General features: G+C 47.3%; 1 protein-coding gene across 4 annotated transcripts in view; it reads left to right on the top strand.

Moving 5' to 3' along the window:
- The window catches only part of Snap47 (synaptosome associated protein 47), a 49,559-nt gene extending 29,512 nt beyond the window's left edge, over positions 1-20,047 (top strand). For 2 of the 4 annotated variants that reach the window (XM_027427340.1, XM_027427341.2), the window contains exons 4-6: positions 5,310-5,434; positions 17,568-17,765; positions 19,501-20,047. In XM_027427340.1, the coding sequence (XP_027283141.1) occupies positions 5,310-5,434; positions 17,568-17,765; positions 19,501-19,647 (470 nt within the window). In that variant the 3' untranslated portion in view covers positions 19,648-20,047. The remainder of the gene's footprint in view (positions 1-5,309; positions 5,435-17,567; positions 17,766-19,500) is intronic. The other 2 variants (XM_027427342.2, XM_027427343.2) reach the window with 2 other exon arrangements.
- Positions 20,048-21,390: the final 1,343 nt, after the last annotated feature.

The following is a 21,390-nucleotide window of genomic DNA, read 5'->3' as shown; positions in this document are numbered from 1 at the left end:
TGGTGGCTCACAACCATCTATAATAGGATCTGATGCCCTCTTCTGGCCTGCAGGCAACATGTAGACAGAGTACTCATAACCCCTCCCCCCAAAAAAAAAGTGTGTCCAGTGAGGTACAAGCAGAGAAGAAGCAAGAAGTGGGGTCTCTCCTCGTGGAGGCAGGAGTAAGGAGATGATGAAAGCTGGCATGCACAATGTTGGGGAGGAGGCATGTGATATACGACTGGATGGTAGCTGTCCCAGGGGAAAGATGGCTGAGGGAGGAAATTACTTACCCTGGGGGGTGGGTGCTTCAGGTAGGAGACATTATAATAGGATGGTGGCAGCTATCCCAGTGGAAGGAGGACTAAGGAGGTGTCACTGTCCAACAACTAAGGTAACCTAAGGAGGTTTTCACGACTTCATTGGATTGGTGACTTCTGTACCTCGTGAAGTTATAGGTTTACTGTAAGATAGGTACCCATGCAGTGGGTCTTGTTTGGCAGGAGTTCTGCTAACCACCTAGTGTTAGCAGATGGTCTAGGCTTGTATACAAACTGCAGTGGTTCACTGTCCAGATATCATTGTCTTTAGGGTTAGCCATAGGTGTGCTTCCTGTTCCCACCCCTGATCTGAGCTGTTCCCCAGCTGGTGCAGGCCAGCCTCCATTAGTATAGACATTGGCTTCAGGATGTCTTCGTAACCATATTCTTAACAACAGGGGTTTGAGTTACTGGGGTCCTATCCTTTGCAAGGGACACAGAAAGTGGCAACCACTAGGATTCTTGTGGGGGAGCATGACAAGCTGTGTTATTTTATGTCTTCTGGGGACTTCCTTAAGTGTTTTGAGTGTACTTGGAGGGAAATGCTATTCTCATTTCTAGTGGATGGGCGTGCCTCCCAGTTGGCTGGTCTGTGCAGGAAGCTCACGTGTACTGAGGTTTAGTGGGGGAGATGGCTTCCAAGTAGGTGGGAACTCAGTGGTTTTCTTGCCCACAGCTTGGTGGGAGGGTTGGCACCTTGCCCGTACCTTCATGTGCTGCAGTGCTCAGCCAGCTTCTATTCTATCTTACCACTGGGAGGTGGAAATTGGAGGCATTGTAGGTGGAAACCTTTACTAAGGCCCCAGGCCCCAGCTTCTTCTGCAGGTGTGCTGTGTGCATGTGGCCACACAGGGGCAGTCTTGAAGCATGGCGAGCTTCTGCTGCTGGAGTTAAACTTTACCCGGGAAGCTCCCCAGAGACTATTGTAGTGAATGCTTCCTGCAGACCACAGAGGCTGCTAGTATCAAGGGCCTGGGCCTGGAGAGCAGCAAGAGTGGCATGTTGTCTCAGGACAGCACAACTTGATTGCTGTTTCTCTTTGTAGCATTCTTAAAGCCATGTGAGCTTAGAATACTTCCAGATTTTTAGGGTCGTTATCTCCTGTTTGATGCCACGTGTTAACAGGTGTCTCAGACTCTGAGTTTCAGATCATGAGGTATTTGTGAATAGTAATGAAATCATGGAGCATAAGTCTGCACATGAAACTCACTGCTGCTTCATGTCTGCCTTATTCACAGAGGCCAGAGGTGATTTTATACATTTTCTTCAATGATTTTGCGCATAGATAGTTTCAAAGTGTCCTGGACTTTGTAACTTATGAACTCTGGGTTTTAACATTTTTGTGTCCTATGTTGCCCCCAACCCCAAATGTGCGCTGTCATCAACTCCTAATATTAGTGTGCCTCCTTGTCACATCCAGGTACCTGATCTCTTACCTCTACCTGGCTGGCTCTGATGGACCTTGAAAAGCCTATAGAAGGACCCCCTGCTACAGTACATGATCAACTTGTTCCAGGCTGTCTTTTAAGTCAGAGATGGGAAGTTCTGGAGGGTCCTAGGATGTAGGCACCTGTCTTAGTCGGGGTTTCTATTGCTACGATGAAACACCATGCGCAAAAGCAAGTTGCGGGAGGAGAGGGCTTAATTTGCTTACATTTCCATGTAACAGTTCATTGTCAGGGCAGGAACCTACAGGCAGGAGCTGATGCAGAGGCTATGGAGGAGTGCTGTTTACTGGCTCTTCCTATGGTTTGCTTAGATACTTTTCTTATATGACCTAGGAACACAAGCCCAGGGGTGGCCCTACCCACAATGGCTGGGCCCTCCCCCATCAGTCATTAAGAAAATGCCCTATAGCTGCCTACAGATTGACATTATGGAGGCATTTACTCAGTTGAGGTTTCCTCCTCTCTGATGACTCTAACTTTTGGCAAGTTGATATACAAACTAGCCAGGACAGTGCCCCAGGATGAGTTCCTTAAGTGCACAGGCCCTGTGCTGTGTTTGGTTGGGTTCTCACAAGGGGTCCCTGATGATACAGGTACTGCCTTTTGCCTGATGGTGATCTCTGGACCCAAGGGAAGGGTTTGTGGGGATACAAAAATGGGTGGCAGTGTGACTGATAGTGCTTCTGAGATCCAAAGACAGGGTCCTCAGGGTTGCACAGTGCTGATCTGGGTTGGCCAGGAGGCTGGTTAGGGAGAATGGCTTGGCCCTCATGCGCCTGTGGTCTCCATGCTTCAATGTAACTATGTGTCTCAGAGTCACTGTGGAAGTGTAGGTGTCTGTGGAAACAATATGATCTCCTTGTGTTTCCCTTTCTTCACTCTGTCCTGCCTTGTGGATGAATGTGCATTTTGTTTTCTGACCTTTGTACCAGCTTCTCAGGCCTCATACAGCCTGCAGCCCCTGCCAGAGGAGCTGCTTTCCAAGTACAGACAAGGAATGCAACCCAGGAAGGGGCTCTGCCTAGGTCAGGCTTGGTACCTTTATTCTGAGCTGTGTACCAGAGGGCTGTCTGTGGGGGCCAGTGTCTGTCCCCTTTGCCAGCTGACTTCCCCTAAGAACATCTTAGGCCTCTTTGCCATGCAGTCTTCCTCACTGCAGGAGCTGTTTTTGCTGCTTTTATTAAACCGATCATTAGTGACTAAAGAGATAGAAACTATCCTGCGCAGAGCCTCAGTAATTCTTCTCAGATGTTTCAAAACATGGATCAACAAGTCAGCAACCAGCCCTGGAGGTGGCAGGGTTCTGTGCCTTAGATGGGTCCCAGCTGATCCCACAGCTCATGGAAAACATCCCAGACTCCATGTGCCTATGGGTCATTAATAACATCCATTAGGAGAATCTTGCTTCAGTTTTCTGTTTGTTGAAGTCCTGGTTATTCAAGCTATTGAAACCCAGTCAGTCAGGATCAGCCCTGAGGTTTCAGTCACTGGGGAAGCTTCAGTCAATCTGGATGTCTCCTGTAGCTTCAGTCAGCCAGAATCTCCTGTAGCTTCAGTCAGTCAGAATCTCCTGTAGCTTCAGTCAGTCAAAGTCTCCTGTAGCTCAGTCAGTCAGGGTCTCCTGTAGCTTCAGTCAAAGTCTCCTATAGCCTGAAGTGTGGTACCCATAGTCAGTAGCTCTGGAGTTCTGCTTCCTGAGTCCATGCTGCAGCTAAGGCTCCCAAGAGGCTCTGGGGAAAGGCCTCAGCAGTGCAGGAGCATTGAGGCTGTACTGTGTGATTATCACAGTGTACACAGCTAATTACAGACCAGGTGGAGAGGATCACCGTGTCCCCATACTTGAGCCAGTCGGCACAATGCAGGGGGATCCCAAGTTCAGGCAGTGGGGTTCTTTGGTATCCTTTGGTATCCTGGATTGGTATCTTTTGCCCTCTCACCCACTGCGAAGAACCCTCCTTGTACTGGGCTCTCACCCCGAGCCTACCTACCATTATCTCCTGAGGCTGGTTGCTCACATGACTTTTCTGCACTTTCCAGCTTCCAACCCAGCTATCTGTGTCCACTTGCTGTAAAACAGTGCTATACCAGCCAAGAACTCCCCTGGAGAGAGGAGCTCAGCAGTGAGCCCTGGGAGGCTCATAGCTACTGCCACCACATTAGCACCTGGAAAATACAAGTTTGTAATCAGTTTGGCTTGTTGCAACCTGTTTTTTTGTTTGTGTGTTCAGTTGGTTGGTTTTTTTGTTTTGTTTTGCTTTGTTTTGGGAATGTAGTAAGAAAACCACTGTCCTGATGATGGGCCCTAACTCTCCCTAACTCCCACTATTTGGTAGATTGGATTTACGCACTACAGTGCGCCGTGTGTGAGAGCTGAAGGGTGTTCACCTCTGTTCATCTACAATCCTGTGGCCCTGTCCTCACCCTGATTGCCTTTCTCCTGAGGGTGTGGCCAGTTCTTGGCTACTCCTGCCTCTCTCGGGAGGCTTGCCTTTCAGACAGTTGGAAGCGATACAGAGTGAAGGGAACTCCACTGTGCTGGAAGTCCCTGGTCTCTTTCCTGGGGAAGACAGTCATGTCTCAGTGACTGATTTTTTTGGTTCCTGCCCTCAGCCCAGTGATCACTCCCCTAGCTGTGCCTCCTTTCCTCTCTTTTTCTGGTGTGTAGCAGTGAGCTCCAGGCTGCTCTACTTTGTCTAGCTAAGAGATGTGTAAAAGCCACCGGAGGGGCTGCTTGTCAGGCTCCATGCTCTTCCTGTTTCATCCCAGCCTAGTGAATGCACTTGACCGCTGCTCTGCATCCACGGTGCCCCTGTTATAGGAAGAGCAAAGATCAGGCTTCAAGTCGCAGACCTTATCTGGGCTAGGAAGTTCTGGGTTTGTGGCTGGAGTCGCTCTCTAAATAAAGAACAGGTGGCCCATGGCAGCCGCCAGGATCCTTACTGTATTGTGCCAGTTGCACCGTTACTGCCAGCTGTCCTGTCTTGGGTGCAGGCATCATTCAGCACACAGGTGTGTGTTGATCTGTGTGAGCTGCAGAGCTGCCCATTGAGCTGAGCCTGCCTGACCACAGGATGGGTGGCTCTGACTCACTAAGACTGGAGCAGGGCAGGCTTGTACATGGAGCTCCACTTGGCTCCAATAGCTGGCCATTTCCTGTGCTCTCTGGAACCGCAGTGTTCTGTGGAATAGCTCAACTGTCCCCACATTTCCTGGTGATGTGTTATATGTACGTTTCACCAGGGTTCAACAGTTCTTGTGTTTTTTATGCCTCGTCTTTAAAAAAATTGCACACTTGTGGATTAAAGGCCCTTCTCTCAAGAGATATTTACAGAATTGGCCCTGGGTGTTTACAGTGTTGCAAACCCACCTTGTTGTGGGGCATTCAGCTCAGTAGAGGCCCAGGCACTAAGGCCCATACAAACCCATATGGACACTTGGACATGCTCCTCAGGCCAAAGCCTGTGGCAGTCTTAAATGCCCCTCTGTGAGCTGCTGAATGCTTGTGTGTGGTTTGCGCCTTCCGAAAGTTTTCACCACTGACCTCAGCTTTCCGTTCCAGCATCCAGACTGATGGGCTGCAATACACACCGAGAGCTACCCACAGGAGGCCAGGAAGGCGAGCAGCTGCAGCTGCAGAAGACCTGGCCACTGCTCTCTGAGGGGGAAGCCCAGGAGCTGACACAGGTAGAGGTCCCCACTGCCTCAGTGGGCCAGTTCAGCATCTCTGTCCTCACTACCTGTGCCTCGTCCCGCTTGCCTGAAGACAGGCCCTTGTTGGATTATGTATGCCTTTCACTAAAACAGTGGTTCTCAACCTGTGGGTCTCAACCCCTTTGCAGGGCGGTGGGGGTGGGGAGTTGAACGACCCTTTCACAGGGTCACCTAAGACTATTGGAAAACACAGATACATTACAATTAATAACAGTAGCAAAATTACATTTATGAAGTAGCAATGAAAATAATGTATGGTTGGGGGTCACCCCAACATGAGGAACTGTATTAAAAGGTCATAGCATTGGAAAGGTTGAGAGCCACTGCTCTAAAAGGAGCTTCTTGGTGCCAGGCTTTGCTGTGTTTTTGTAGCTGGAGAAAGGACAGGAATACAGCTGCCCATCCCAGCTCTTTAGTTTCGTAGTGTACAAACTCACAGTGTTTATATGTTATAAACGCCCTCTGCACATACAATTGCACCCATTGCCACCTCTACCCATTGTATATGTATGTGTACACGTATGTGGATTTTATTTGTATATATTACATGTGTACTATGCCTATTCTGCACAGTATGCTTATACTCTGTTTACTTACACGTGATTGTGTAGTATTCATGTTCTCTGTGTATGTGTGTTGTGTGGTATATAGGTACTATATGCTGTGTGCTGTACATGAACACACGTTCTCTACAACCATGTATGTACATTTAAGGGTTAATTAGCTTGCTCAGATCTCTCATGTTCAACATTAGATTCTGAAAGAAGTTTTCCCCTTTCCTCAGAAGATTGAAATTTAAATACTCAACACACTTACTTGACATTTACCTCTTTGGTATCCCTGGGCAGTGTGCTTGCCTCTTCTGGTTTTTGAAGAAGCACCTCATCAGGGTGTTGTTTTACTCAGATATTTTGGTCTCCATCCTTAGAAGATAAGAGTACTTGTAAGATATGATAGCTTTTATCTGTAGTCACAGCAACCCTGGAAGCTTCGGAAGACTGCCACAGGTTCAAGGCCAGCCTGGATTGAAGACAGAGACAACAAAACAACAAAAAGCAACAGCCAGATGAGAGCTGTTAAAAAGTCAGGAGGATGAGGCAGGATCATGAGTTGTGTGCGTGCGTGCGTGCGTGCGTGCGTGCGTGCGTGCGTGCATGTGTGAGTGCATACATGTGTAGTCCTATTCTTAATTTAGAAAATGAAAAGTGGGGGCTAAAGAGACAGCTTAGCAATTAAGAGTACTTGCTCTTCTTATAGAGGCCTGAGTTTGGTTTCTAGCAACCACATGGGGTCTTACAACCATCTATATTGCCCCCTTCTGGTCTCTGTGGGTACTACATGCACATAGTGCATATACACACATATAGACAAAAGAGTCATACACACAAAGTAAAACTAAATAAATCTTTTTAAAAAAATAAACATGAGCTGGGCGTTGGTGGCGCACGCCTTTAATCCCAGCACTCAGGAGGCAGAGGCAGGTGGATCTCTGTGAGTTCGAGGCCAGCCTGGTCTACAAGAGTTAGTTCTAGGACAGCCTCCAAAGCCACAGAGAAACGCTGTCTCGAAAAGCCAAAAAAAAAAATTATAATAAATATGATTAAAATGCCGAGTCAGTGTTCACATTGCCCTGGACCTGCCATGAGACCTGTCTGTTCTAACCAGGACCTGCAACCACATTCAGAGATGGTGACAGCTCTGACCCTTATCTGTAGGAGTTGCTGAGAAAAACAGGGTTCTGTTGGGGGAGACATGCCTGTCTTTTTGCATTGGGAGGTAGATATGAACAGTCATTCAATAAACCTGTTTTTTAAAAATGAGTTCTCAGTTTATGTGTCTGCATAGGCACAAACTTCTTTGAGCTCAGCAGTTTCCTCTTTGGGGGTCATCCTTTAAACATGAACCCCTGTTCCCTTCTCTTCATGGTCCTATGTTCATGTTTAAGCGTGACCCAGGCACACTGCCAGCTGTGACCAGCATCTTCTGCAGGTCACTAGTCATATGGTCTTCAAGACCTTCTGGGTGTAGTCTTACTCGTATGAGATTTTGAGAAAGCCTTGTGGGTCCTGAGAGCTTGGACAAGAGTGGTTGGCCTCAGGAAGTTGCATCTGAGGGTGCCTTGTGCCTTGTGCCCACCTTTATGACAACATCTGAGGCCTGCGGTTGTGTTTAGGCAGAGTTTTACTTGTTGGTTGTAACAATGGTCATGTGGTCTGAGAGGCACCTTCTGTTTGTGAGCATCAAATCTCTGTCAGCCTTCATCCTAAAGTTGAGGGCCACAGGGGAAGATGTCAAGATGAACACAGCCCAGGCCAAGAATGGGACAGGGCTCCTCAGTGCCTGTCTATGGCAGTACCTAGAGGTCCTGGAGTTGTCATGTTGGCAACACTGAGTACTATGTGTAGAGGTGGATGCTATGTGTAGAGGTCTTAGTCTTGGGACACTGAGATCAGTGGTACTGGAAGGGGGTGGGGGGCTATGACGCCGGACTGGGCCTGAGGGAATGGGCAGGTGGGAGTTCTGTACTGGTCAGGGCGTGCAGCCTAGTTTTACATGAAATGGCCTTTTCAAGGTAAAACACATGTTTTATATTTAGAGAGGAATTCCTGGCTGTACAGTTGAAGCTCAAGCACAAGTAGGAATGAGTTAAATTCTGGGGAAAACAAAAATGCAAGAAATCCTCCTCCATCCAGCTGTGGTTTTGGTTGCAGATGCTATTAAAGCCATTATGTTGAGATGTGTCCTGGTGATTTAAATTGCAGTTGGGGATGCTAATGGGGAGGTGGCCAGGATTACACAGGGTGGGAGTAGGCCGACTGGCTGCGTGGTCTGTGGCCACCAGCTGCCGCGTCACTGCGGCTAGGGGAGAAGGAGCCCAGGAGGCCAGAAGGAAACCAATCCCCTGGTAGATTTGGCAGAGCTCCTCAACTGACAACTGGCATAGTGTACTCCTCCACAGAACTGTGGCTGCCCTTGGTTCAGGGGATCTGCAGAGCCACGCATTGTTGGTGGTAAAGGGTTGACAGATAATAAAACAGGAAATGGAGATCGCTCTCCCAAAGCAAGGCTTGCCGGGTCCATACAGGGCTTCTTCCTGTCCCTGTTTCTGTCCCTGACCTGAGTTGGGAGGTTCTTCTTCCCACTTTCCCTTTTACTGGGAAGCTACCAGTGGAGATCAGAGTGATCAGATCTGGTGGATTGTGGGCAGAAAGACAGCTGGTCCCTAACAGACTGTGGCAGAGAAAGGATACTCCTGTGTGTAAGATCTAGTGTACTGCTCAGAAGGTGTGATGGCTCCTCATGCTGGGCAGCTGAGGTCTGCACAGCATGTTGGTCTTGCAGCTTGATGTTTGTCGTTAGAGTCCCCGATGCTTCCTATACCCCAGCTCCACGTGTACCTGTACCTGCCCAGATACTTAACTGTAGCTTTCTGAAAATAATTTTGTGGTTCTCTATTGGTTATATAACCCACTTCAAGAAATTTGTGGACCAGTGAAATGGCTCAGTGGCTCAAGGCCCTTGCCACCAAGCCTGATGACCTAAGTTCGATCCTTGGGACCTACCTACATGGTGGAAGGAGAAAGGTGGAAGTCTCACGAGTTATTCTATGTCAGATGTGGTAGTGCATGTTTTTAATCCTCAGAAATCAGGAGGCAGAGGCAGGAGAATCTCTGTGAGACTGGGGACAACCTAATCTACACAGGCCAGCCAGGGCTACACAGTGAGACTCTGTCTCAAAACAAAACAAAAACGATAAAGTAGAAACAAACTGTCCTCTGACCACCACATGCAAGTGTGCATACACACACAAAAATTAAATAATTATAATTTTAAATTTTAAAGAAATTCATGTCTGCTATCTCTGCCTTTTCATTCCTTTTGAACAAATATGGAACATGGTTTATCATTTTCAGTGCCCATCACCTCGGCCTGTTTTCTTTGGGGTACCCCAAAGAAAACCTACCTCAGACTCTACTCTCTCTGTGCTGAAGAGGGAAAAAACCAGTCAGCCATTTTGAATGAAACTTGTCTGCATGAGATGGCTATACTCCCCAAGTATCCCTGAGCTAAAACATAGTTTAAGGGTCAGAACATCACCAACTTGACTTCTGCACCCACACTGTCTGCACATTGAGACCATAAGTCTTCTCCGCACAGTGGCATGTTCCATGATGATCCCACACATGTGCTGCAGGTCTCAGCCCCATGGGCAGGGGCCATACACTGTCCTTCCATCGGTCTGTACAGCCAGGCTGCACAGCCTCTAAGGGTAGAGCTCAGGAGGACCCACTTGCCAGCCTGAGTTCAGGGTCCTTCCTTGAACAGTTTGTAGTGAGAGGAGGCTCTGAGTGTTTGGCTTTGGCCACTGCAGGTTTTTGCCTTTTTTAGTGCTCAGATGTCCTCACACTTACTAGAACTTTCCTACCTTCATTGAGAGGTTTATGGGGGATGTTTTTATATAGAGCTTTAGTTCCAGTTCTTTGTAGCACTGAGCTAAACCATGTACCTCAGGCATAGGTTGAGTATCCTTAACACCCAAATTCAAAATTTTTTGAAGACCTGGCACACCTAGAGGCCAGGCATACCTTTCCTCAGTCTCCTCTCCACCTTATCTTTTCAAATAAGTTGTCTAACCTGACACACACACACCCCACCATTTTGACCAGACTGACTGGCCAGTGAGTCCCAGAATCCATCTGTGCTGCACAGTTCTAGGATTTTGCTGACACATCTCAGTGCACAACTTTTATATAGGTGCTGGGATCTGATCTCAGGCCAGGCCCTCGTGCTTGCTTAGCAAGCACCTACCCACTGAGCCATCTTGTCAACCCACAGCTAACATTTTAATATAGAGTGCAATGACAGCAGTCAAATGAGGAAGCAGAGATCTAGAGCAGAGTTTTCCATCCTCTCTGAGGGAGTTGGCCTGCTATCCTCCAGCACATTTGTGTCACCAACCAGGATCTTCATCAAGTCTTTATTGGGGTTACATTGCAGGTCATGCTTGACTCACTAGTCTCAGACCTGAACCTAATACCTAACTCCCGTTCTCTGGAAGGCCACACTGGGATCAGGTGGCCACCACCCCCATCCTCTAGTCACACACAGCCAGCCTTTGCATTGTCTTAAACTCAGGTGTAGGCCCGGGTCTTGTTGGTTACAAAGACAGAGATATTTCTGTTACTTGGTAAGTCCCAAAGATCTAGGTGCTTCCAGGTCCCAGGAACAAAGACTAGTCAAATCTTCTGTTGCTTGGCATTTGTTTGTTTGTTTGGAGACAAGCTAGCCTAGTGTTTATGATGTTGCCAAGCTGGCTTCAAACTCTTGACAGTATTCTAGTTTCCCCTTCCCATGTATATCATCATACCCAACTTTCAGGTTCTTTATAATACAATAAAGGTACAAAGAATTCAAATTATAATATTATCCCCTCGCTTTGGTATTTGAGACATGGTCTCACTATATAGCCCAGGCTAGCCTTGAACTCACAGAGATCCATCTGCCTCTGCCTTCCAAGGCTGAGACTAAAGGTGTACCCCACCCCACCTACCTTACCCATCTACTATACAGGTTTCTTGTTTTGTTGTTGTTGTTGTTCCTGTTTGTTTTTAAAGAAACAGGGCCAAAAATAAGGCCCTGACCACTTACCCCTGCTTTTCTTTTTAGAGTTCTACCTTTTCTGCCTTAAGTTCTTAATGTATTTTGAGTTCATTTTTGCATGTGGAATGAGATGGCTACAACATTGCTAGGGAACTATTATCCCACTTTGAGTTATCTGGAAGTCCTGTCAAAAGTCTATTAGCCATAGAAGTATGGGATTCTCACTCTTTTTCTTCTTTATCCTGGTCTGCTGGTCAGTGTTTTGATTACTATAGCTCCATAGTAAGCTCTAAAATTGCTAAGTATGTCATACTTCTGTTGTGTTTATTTTTAGTTTTAGAGCTAAGGTTTTTTTTTTCATATAGCACAGGCTACCATCAGACTCATTATGTGGCCTTGAACTCCTGAGTCTCCAGCCTCCCAAGTATTGGGGTTACATATGTGTACCACACACCAGCTCCCACTCTGTGTAGAATTGCTTGGTTGTTCTAGGCCTTTCCATTTTGATTTACAAACTGCAGCTTGCATTTTGACCATGCCTGCACTGGCTCTGTGTCATTTTGGGAGGTTCCGTGGCCAGGACAGCCTGAAGCCTACTGGCCTGGCACCTAGGGAATCTTTCTATTTGTTTCAGTCTCTAACTTCGGTCAGCAAAACTTTTCATTTCCCATGTGCCTGTCCCCTCTTTTACTAGGCTGCTGCCATGCTCTGGGATGCTGTCATAGGCAGAATAATTTTCTCAGCTTCCTTTTCTAGTCCTTTGCGGGTGCTGTAGAGAGCTGTAGGTATTTGCCATGTGGTCCTGTGCTGAGTTCGTTGCTCAGACCTGTTCACTTTTCTAACTGAGTCTTGGGTTTTCTGTCGTCACATAACACCCTCCACACCCAGGAGTCGTTTCAGCACTGCCTTCCCAAGACTGTTACATTTTTTTTCCTTTCTTGCTTCACTATTTAGAAATTTTATTTTTATTTTGTGTATGAGTGTTGGCCCATGTATATCTGTGGTACCATGTGCATGCCCAATACCCTCAGAAGCCAGAAGAGGGCATCTGATCCCCTGGAACTGGAGTTTCACACAGTTGTGAGCCAACCTGTGGATTTCTGGGAATTGAACCCAGGTCCTCTGGAAGAACAGTCCCTGCTCTTAACCACTGCATCATCTCTGCAGCTCCTTTTCTTCACTATTTTGACCTCCAGGGTGTGGGTGCCCTGTTGGTAGATGCTATGTGCTACTCATGAACCCTGTTGTCCTCTATTCTAATGAATCAGGAGGGCATGTTGGATTTTGTTAATGCCCTTCCTTTGTCAGCAGAAGGTGTTTCCGCTTGTCTACTACCGTGGAAAGTCATTGATTTCCTTACCTCAGATCCCCTGTACTCTGTGATCTGTCCCGTGTGAACTCAGCTTGTTTCCTGTGTTGTGTTTTCATTTTCATTTGTCTCTAGGAATTTACTAATTTGGTTGTTTCAGAGCTGCTATTTAATTTGTATATATCTATGAATGTTACGGATTTCCAAATTTCTACTTTAATTCCACTGTGGTCAGAGAAGAAACTTATTATTTCAGTCACTGTACATTTAATGAGATTCGTTCCCTGGCATATGATGTATGCTGGGGAAAGTCACTGAAGCATGGGATATTCTGCTTCACTCCTAAAATCCTGGGAATCTAAAAGTGAAGTATTTTCCCATGTTAATGATCCCTCTGCTGGCCAGTAGCCACAGCCACTAGAGTAGTTTCAGGGTGGAGCTGGTTACAGGAAAACAGGGGCAAACTGGAATGTGAAGACCCTCAGCCTTACCTCAGAAGAAGGGCTGAAGGTTGAATGGATCACTGATGACTAGTGGCTTAGTTACCCACCCCATATAATGAAGCCTCCATAAAGTCCCTAAAGACATTTTCAGACATCTTCCTGATAGCTGAACAACTGGAGGCTCTCCTAAGAGTGGGTGCCCACGGAGGGCATGGAAGCCCCACCCTGTACCCATACCTGACCTCCTGCATCTCTTTGTCTGTATCCTTGGTAATTATCCTCATGATGAACCAGTCAACATAAGTTAGTATTCTGTAAGTTCTGAACTGCTTGAGAAAACTAGTACAAGCCAAGGAGGGGTTGTAGGAACCCTGACATAACTGCTGGTCATCAGAAAGGGTGACACAGCTGGTCACCAGGAGAGGGCTTACATCTGGCACTGAAGTGTGGACATAGTAGGGACAGAGCCCCCAACCTGGGATCTGACACTCTCCAGGCAGTAGATGTCAGAGCTGAACTGAATTAGAGGACACACTGCTGAGGAACTGACTGCTTGCTGGTGGGGAGAGGTCTGCAGACTCTTAGTGTTAAAAGGGTGCTGTTAGTACAGTGAGGCTGCACTTGGCCTTTCCCATGTTCTTAGGCTGGGGTGTTAGGTGGAATGTTGGTTGTAGTTCACTGAAACCCTGCATTTCCTTACGTGGTCTCTCTAGACAGACTCTTCAACATTGCACCCTTTTAATTAACTTGTCATAGTAGGTAGCAAGTATGGAATGGCTTGGTCTTGGCTGGGATGCATATGTTGGGTTTCAGTGCCATTGAATCATGTCAAATGAATAAGAGATGAACTAGATTAGGGAGTGTCTGTCCATGTGCAGCATGAAGGCAGCACATGATGAGATGGGGAGGTGTAGTCGAGTATTATGATAGTCACTGCCCCCTGTCATCCAGCAGGGTTGTACCTGAAGGTTTGGTTAGGAACAGGTGGTACCTTGTGAAGCTGTGCGGGGCACTGACATTGCTGAGAATCTGGGGAGCCATACCTCGGTACATCTTCCCTGTGTCTCCTGTTTTGTGTAGTGAAGATTCATCTTTCTGCAAACATTTGACTCACTTGGACATCACCTATGACTAAGTTGTGTAACAGTAGTCTGGGCCAACCTTGAGCCTGTGTACTCAAGCATCATGGCTGGCCCTCAAGTGAGAACAGCTATTTGTCACTGGCAGCCAGCCACCAGAAGCAGTTCAAGGCCCACAGACCCCTGAAGACCTGAGCTCAGCTACTCTGCTGTCTCTACGTCACCTCAGAAGTGGCACAAGCAAGCCCATGCACACCATGGTATGGGGGAGACCATGAGACCAGAGCCTCATACCCACTCTCCCTGCCAGCCCCAGACCACCAGGAGCCCCTAGGAATGCAGCCACTGGGACGTGAGACTAGGGTGGTCTGTGAGCTTTGCGTGTGATGGATTGCAGCAGAGCATGCTCCTGCAGCCCCTAGGGCTTCACTGTTGGGAAAGCCAACTTTCCCCTCTTTACCTTCTCCACAGCATGTTAATGGCTCAACTGGAAGAACTGTTCAGAGTTGCAGACAGCTTGATTTATCCCAGCTCTGTTCTTAAATGGTTGCTAATTTTTCACTATAGGAAAATTCACAGTTTCTGGGTGAGTCAGTGTAAGAAGAGTTGAGAGCAGACAGCCTAGCTCATACTAACTGTAGGTGCTCATATTCATGCCCCAGATCCTGGGGTCATATGACAGGATCATCTTTTCTGAGAGTCTATGCGAAGATAGCAACCAGTGTACTGCAAAACATGGGCACATGGAGTGTGTCCAAAGCTAGGCTCCTGACAACACAGTCCTACATCACCAGAGTGGGGGTGGGGGGGCATCTATGTAATCAGTGCATCTAAACTGCCTCCCTCAATCAGCTCAGGTTCTATAATGTGCTTCCTTATGGACCTTGTAGAAATGGCAAGGAGACTGAGGTCTCTCTCTGTTTGCTCTTCTGGTGTGCCTGGTATGACATTGCTGCCACCTGGGGCTGTTGGTGTGCTTGTCTCAAGTCCAGGCAGCTTTGTGCACCAGCATGGTCAGCGAGCCCTCTTCAAGGATTCCCTGAGAATGGCCCATTGCAAAGTGGCATTTGTGTGTGTGTGTGGGGGGGGGGTTAATGTCTGCTTCTTTCCCTGATCTTATATGTCCCTCTCTACTTTCGTCCTGGTTCCTGCCTGAGTCACCTGAACTATTCCCTTCTCCTGCCACAGACACTGAGAGGAGCTGATGTGACTCAAGGACAGTGGCATTTGCTGCTGACTGTTATGTTGCATCCATGCCTTCACTGAGAGAACCCTCCCCCCCCCCCACGTTTCCTAGACCTTCCTGGACACATGCCTGCACGTGTTTACCTACCTTGCCTGGCCAGCATGGGTTGAACATTTTCAGTTAGGTAGTCTGCACAGGTGAAGCTGCATGGTTACTGTGCTGTTTTTTTTGCATATCAGGGGTTTGTGGGAACATCCCTTTGAGCTTGGTCTTTGACTCACAGCCAGAGAGGGCTCATCAAGGGGCCCCTGGGTATGTCAGAGGCTGGCAACATTATGCGCTGATGACTAGACAGCTTGTCATGCTGGGCCACAGAGGGAACAACTGTTTTTAAGGTTTGGCCAGACTTCATGAGCTCCATTCTTTCCATCCCCTGTTATATGGAATGTGCGTGGTGCTATTTAATTACTTCAATCCCTCTCTTAAAGAAAAAAGGCTACCAATATTGTAGAGGTATTAATGCTTGGAAGGTTAGATCTGTGATTTTCTTTGTCTGCAGACCTAGTAGCTGTTGGATGTCTTTTCAGTATGGGTAGGATTAATTAATTCCGAGTGCATTTTGGCAGACAGGCCAAGGGGTCTTAGCAGGCTATTTGGAATGAGTTCTATTTTTAAGACTTAAAAAAAAAATGGTGAGACTTTTTCCAAATCAAAGGTTAAATAGCAACCAGCCTTTATTTTGAGTATTTGTACAATAAAATACTGAAACTTGGATAGGCAATCGGCTGTTTGGGCCACAGATTGTTATATGTGAATATTCTTTGAATGTTAAGCAAAGGCCACAGAATACACAGTCTTGCCTTTCTTTTTTCTTTTCTTTTCTTTTTCTTTTTTCTTTTTGAGACAGTCTCATGTAGTTTAGGCTGGCCTAATGAAAATGATCTTGAATTTCTAGTCTTCCGACTTCCACCTCCCAAGTGCTGAGATTATAGGCAGACACCACCACACCCGGTTTATGTAATTCGGGGGGGCTGAGCTTTTTCCTCAGCCCACACATAGTCTTTCTTTTGCTACAGTTTCACTGTGCACAAGGAAGAGGCAATTGACTTAGCTTTTCAGGAAGATGACAGTGGAAATGTTAAGTCTCACAGACTCTGTCATAGAGGTGGTCTTTGTGGGCACAAGGTCCTGTGGCTCCTTGATCCTATTTCATGTAGCTAGCATTCATGTTTGTCCTGGCTGAGATGTTTGTTAAGCCTAACATTCACACTGATGTACAGGACTTCTGTATTGTGTATCTTATACTTAACCAATCATTACTTTCCTTCATTTACTTTTTGAAGTATATTTTGGATGCATTCACGTTTCAATCCTCAGTGTGTGGTCATTGAAGAATGTATTGTTCCGTACTGCACTGCAGCTTTACGGCCACTCCAGGCTGTGTATGCTGCTAGGTTCTGAAGCTCAGCATCCATGATGGGACAGTGCCTCCCCCAGGCCCAGATGAGATCCATGCTTTGTTTTCAGGGACATGTGATTTCTCACAGTGCCTTGGTGCTGTGACTGAGTCATCCCCCTGTGACAGTTAATATCAAGCTAGTGGTTATGTCTCTTGTAAGCTGGCTCAGTCTGGATCCAGCCTTTCTGGACCTTATTTAAAGAGAGTTTGAGATTAAAAAAAAAAATCGCTCCTAAAATTAGGTTCTGTGAGTTGCTTGGGGCTGGGGGGGGTGAGGGCGGCGGGAGGGGGGGTGCATAGCTCAAGCTTTTGTTTAGGATAACCAGAGAGTGAAAAAGCCAATGACAGGAAGCAAAACTGGAAGTGTACTTCAGTCATGTATTTTTAGTTTTCATGCAAGCATGTGGATGTAGTAGTAAAATCCAGCTCACATGGGCTGAACATCCCTTTGCTGAAGCACTCAGGACCATACTGGTTTTGGATTATTTAGGACTTTGAAGTATTTTTCAGACATCATATAGCCTCAGGCTGGGACCCAGTCTAAACATGAAATTCACTTGTTGGTGTACACCTTTGTCACATACTTAAAGATGATCTCAGACAGTAGTTAGAGTGTACCTGCATATTGGAGGTTTTGTTTTATTTTTGCAGTTTTGAGATAGGATTGCGGATGTGTCCCTCCATGCATGATTAGTGTGCCTGCATTTTGATGTGGCCTGTCCCGTGAGCTCAGCTCAGAGAATCTCAGATTTGGGATTTGGGAGGAAGGGATGCCAACTTGTCAGGCTAATGTGATAGATAATGATATGAGCCACAGACAGCTTTCATTTTCCTCTTCAGTTCTCTTCTTCCCCACAAGCACCATTCTTCTTCGACACAAACAAGACAAACAACTGTATCTACTAAGTGAGCCAGTGGCCGAGGGGCTGCAGACCCACACAAGCCTGCTTGGGAGCTGTGGCACCCAGAGTTCTGGCGGGACTGGGCTCCTACTTGCAATGAAGTCATAGTCTAAACCATTTCTTTCAGACCATGGCACATGTACCTTCAGGACAAGGGTGCTGGCTGAGAATTGCATTATCAGCACATCACAGCATATTTACACCCTCTGGAAAGACACGATGCTTTTATGGGACCCATGTGTGCACAAGCCAAGAGCCTATAGAGAAGCATGGCCTGACTGTGGGAAGCTGGGAAGTCTTGTCAGATGACATAAGTGACAGGCAAGTAGGTGGCACCAAGGCAGGTGAGAGAGGAGTATTGACCAGGGAGAGGGGTGGGACAGGGTGTTAGGGGACTCATTTCCTTGTTTTACTTTGTGGTCTGGTGTCCACTATGTGAGGTCACAAGTATAGGAGATGGAAAAGACCTACTGTATGATGTCATTGCCCATCTCCAGGGCTCACTGGCCCCACTGTATGTTTTCCAGAGCTCTAGCCAGCTTCTGGGAGAACATATCTAGAACTGCAGGCAGCATGCTCTGACTTGTGATGGCAGTGTTCATGGGGAGACATGGGATGTCTCACTTTTGTTGCTATCTCTCTGCATGCTTTGGAGTAGCCTATGTTTAGAGGAGCTCCTAAGGCCCATAGGTGTCCCCAGCACAGGCCTTTGTAGTTTGCATTTTATCGTGTGGACAGCTTATGTGACTCTAGCTGTTGGGAAAGAACTTAGGCCTTACTATCCTGTCTCCCCCTGCTTGTCATGTGTGTTGCTAGTTAAATGCACAACTCTTGGCCAGGTCCCCAAGCTGGTGGAAATGCCAGCCTATGAGCAAGCATGCCTTCGTAAACCAGAACAAAGTGTATGACCTGGGGCACAAGCTAGGTGCTGATAGAACAGTTTGGGCCACCTGAGGTGTGTGGGTGTATGGTAGCTCTGCCAGACCCTCATAGGACACTTAGATGTGCGTCATCAGGTACGGGTCAGGGAAGGTCTTAGGATATAATAGAGTCATTAGATAGGCTTTGGGGGCCTCTGAAGTCCCCACTCAGCCCATCCCTGCCATAAGCAGCTGTGGGAGACAGTGATTGTGACCAGGATATCCTGCTGACTCAGGTTTGTTCCTCAGTTCCTCATCCTTGGCCCACTGTGATGAAGCTTTCCCAGGAAGAAGGTGTTCACAGTCGTCACAAGTGGTGGGCGCTGTTTTCTTTTAGTATGTTTTCCCTTTTGCTGTCAGCTTGGAAATATTAGCTGCTTAACCCAGCTTCATGAGAATGTAGTTAGTATGAAAAGCTCAGAACTGCAATAAAACTGCCTGAAAGTATGACGTGCATCACAGATGTGAGTGTGGGAAGCTAAGGAGAGATGGGCCTCCCCAACCTGTCTTGCCTACAGTGGTCTGTTACTTTCTTTAGTGACCTGTGAATACACATACTTGTTCTCAGACCCTCGGTGTGCCATGCACCACCGCCTGAGGTAAGTATGGCTAGCCTTGGGTTTTTGAAGCAGCCTTGTGTCATATAGCCTATTAAATTATAGGCATTTGTCACTTAATGATGAGGATGCATTTTAAGAGGAGCCTTGTGAGGGGACTTCAACATCACCAACATCTAGTGACTTACACAGGTCTGAATACTTGGATCCCTTGCTGGTATGAGAGTTGTGAGCACAGATGTGCACAGCTGCTGCAGCATGGCAAACACACTGCTGTACTAAGCTCAAGGTTCATTCCAATATCTGTCTAACAGCATGAGCCATGTAACCTAGTGATTCTGTTAGCCCAATCCACAATGGTTTCACTCAACACCTTCTGGGGATGGTCATGTACACTTCCTGGTGGTGGGCAGCTGCATCCTGGGACCACAGGATCAAGCCTAGTGCTGAGACCAAGTCCAGGCACCAACTCTGTAGGCTGTGTCCTCCTAACTCAGAAAACTGTATCCCTTTGGTTACATCAGGCTTTTGTTATTGTGATAAGGATGGAAGCAGTTAATGCTTGTTATTTGGCTTCTCCCAGATCCTGAGCAAGCTGAAGGGACTGGCACTGGACACTGAGGCAGAGCTTGAGCGCCAGGATGAGGCTCTGGATGGCATCACCGTAGCAGTGGACCAGGCAACCCTGACTGTGGACAAGCATAATCGGCGTATGAGAAAGCTGATGTAGTGGGGCCAGCTTCAGAACAGCCACCCTGGCATGGCTCTCCTGATTCTGCTGTCGTTAGCCCTGTGTCCTTTGCACTGGAACCTGGGAAGCCATTCTTGGTGCTGTGGACTATAAGACCCTGCCTGGGAACTGTGCCTTCCTAGGATGGGCCACCAAGAGGAGCCACATGAATGTGATGTGTTTTCTGGGTGCCCTTTGCATGTGGGCCAAGTCCAGTTCAAGTAAGGATGGCCACCACAGCATAGCCATGCTTCCTGTCCTCACTGAGACCCCAGCTTTGTGCTGCCATTGGGGGGGCCATGACCCAGGTTACCTTGCACAAATCACATCATATTGTCACCTTTTCCCTGTTTTTGCTGAACAGTAAAGACTGTCAATCATTCTAAGGGAGGTATGAATACTTGGTCTAACTCTGCCATTTACTTGCTGCCGTCATTGGTTCCCCTTAAGCTGCTGTAGTAGCCCCTTCCACCTTATCGTGGTTATTAGAGTTCTGTAGAAGAAAAACAAAAAAAAAAAAACAAAAACAAAACAAAACTAGTAGCCTCAATGTGTATATTATAAAAGAGTGTTTATTGGATTGTTTACATCATAGGGGCTGGGTCCAGCAATAGCCATATGCGCACTGGAGAGACAGAGAACATTGTAACTTCACAGGCCAAGAATCTGGACCCCTCAGCAGCCCCAGTGCTGAAGGCCTGGAAGCTCCTGGAGTCACTGGTATTGGTTCTGAATTAAAAGGTCAAAGATAATGGAGGCTGGTGTCAGCGGAGGATAGTGGCAGCCTCGCACTCTCTGAGAGAGAAGGCCTGCATACTGGGCACACACTGCTTCCTCCACCACTCATTTAGGCTGCCCACAGTCAGGGCAGCCCCTTTCCCTAGTCACTGTCCCTCTGGAAGCACACCCCCTCTCCCAGACATACAGGCATGTCTTACCACTCCTAGACATCTCTAATCTAGAAAGCTGATGACCAAGACCAGTCATTCTACTGACCTTGCCCTGGCAGACAACCTTTTCTTGCCATGTGTGGTGACTGACTGAAGTCACAAGTGCAGCCCATCCCCAGCACAATGCCTCAGTTTCTCCCTGAAACAGAAACAGTGCCAGTTCCCCAATGTTCTGACCCGGGCTATTCAGAAATGTGGCTAGGTGCCTGTTTCAGAGGTGGCCCAAGTTGTCTTGCTATTTTTCCTTTGCTTAATCTTGTGTGTTTTCAGTGTAGGCTCTCACTTTACTGCTAGGAGCTCCTTCCACAAGCCCCTTTATGAAGGGCCACTAGGACTCACTCATGGGCTTGTTTATTTGTGCATTGGGGGGGTGGTCCTGTGGGTTGTGTTTTGTTTTGTTTTTGAGACAGGTTCTCACTCTAATCAAAGCTGGCCTCAGACTTACAGCATTCCTCCTGCCTCAGCCTTCCAAATGCTAGGATTATCAGTATGTGTCATATCACCTGGCCCCCACCATGTATTTATTTAGTGGTTACAAGGTCACTAATACATGGAGATGTCTTTCTGCATTGTGCAGTGATCAGATCAGGCAGGCACCTTTTCCACCTCGAGCAGTTTGTCGCTTCTGCATGTCGGAGGCTCTGTGTTCTCCCTTCACGTGTTTATGAACATACTGAATGGCTGGGCACTGTAGTCTCCCTGACATGCCTGGAGCACTGGGTGTTCTCCTCCTGCCTACCTGTACTTCAGTTCCCATCATCCATCCTTCCTCCATCTGCTCTCCCTCTCCTTC

The sequence above is a fragment of the Cricetulus griseus genome, chromosome 7, assembly GCF_003668045.3.
Source record: "Cricetulus griseus strain 17A/GY chromosome 7, alternate assembly CriGri-PICRH-1.0, whole genome shotgun sequence".
NCBI lineage: Eukaryota > Metazoa > Chordata > Mammalia > Rodentia > Cricetidae > Cricetulus > Cricetulus griseus.
Note: the sequence above shows the minus strand (reverse complement) of the source record. Positions and strands in the feature narration are given on the sequence as shown.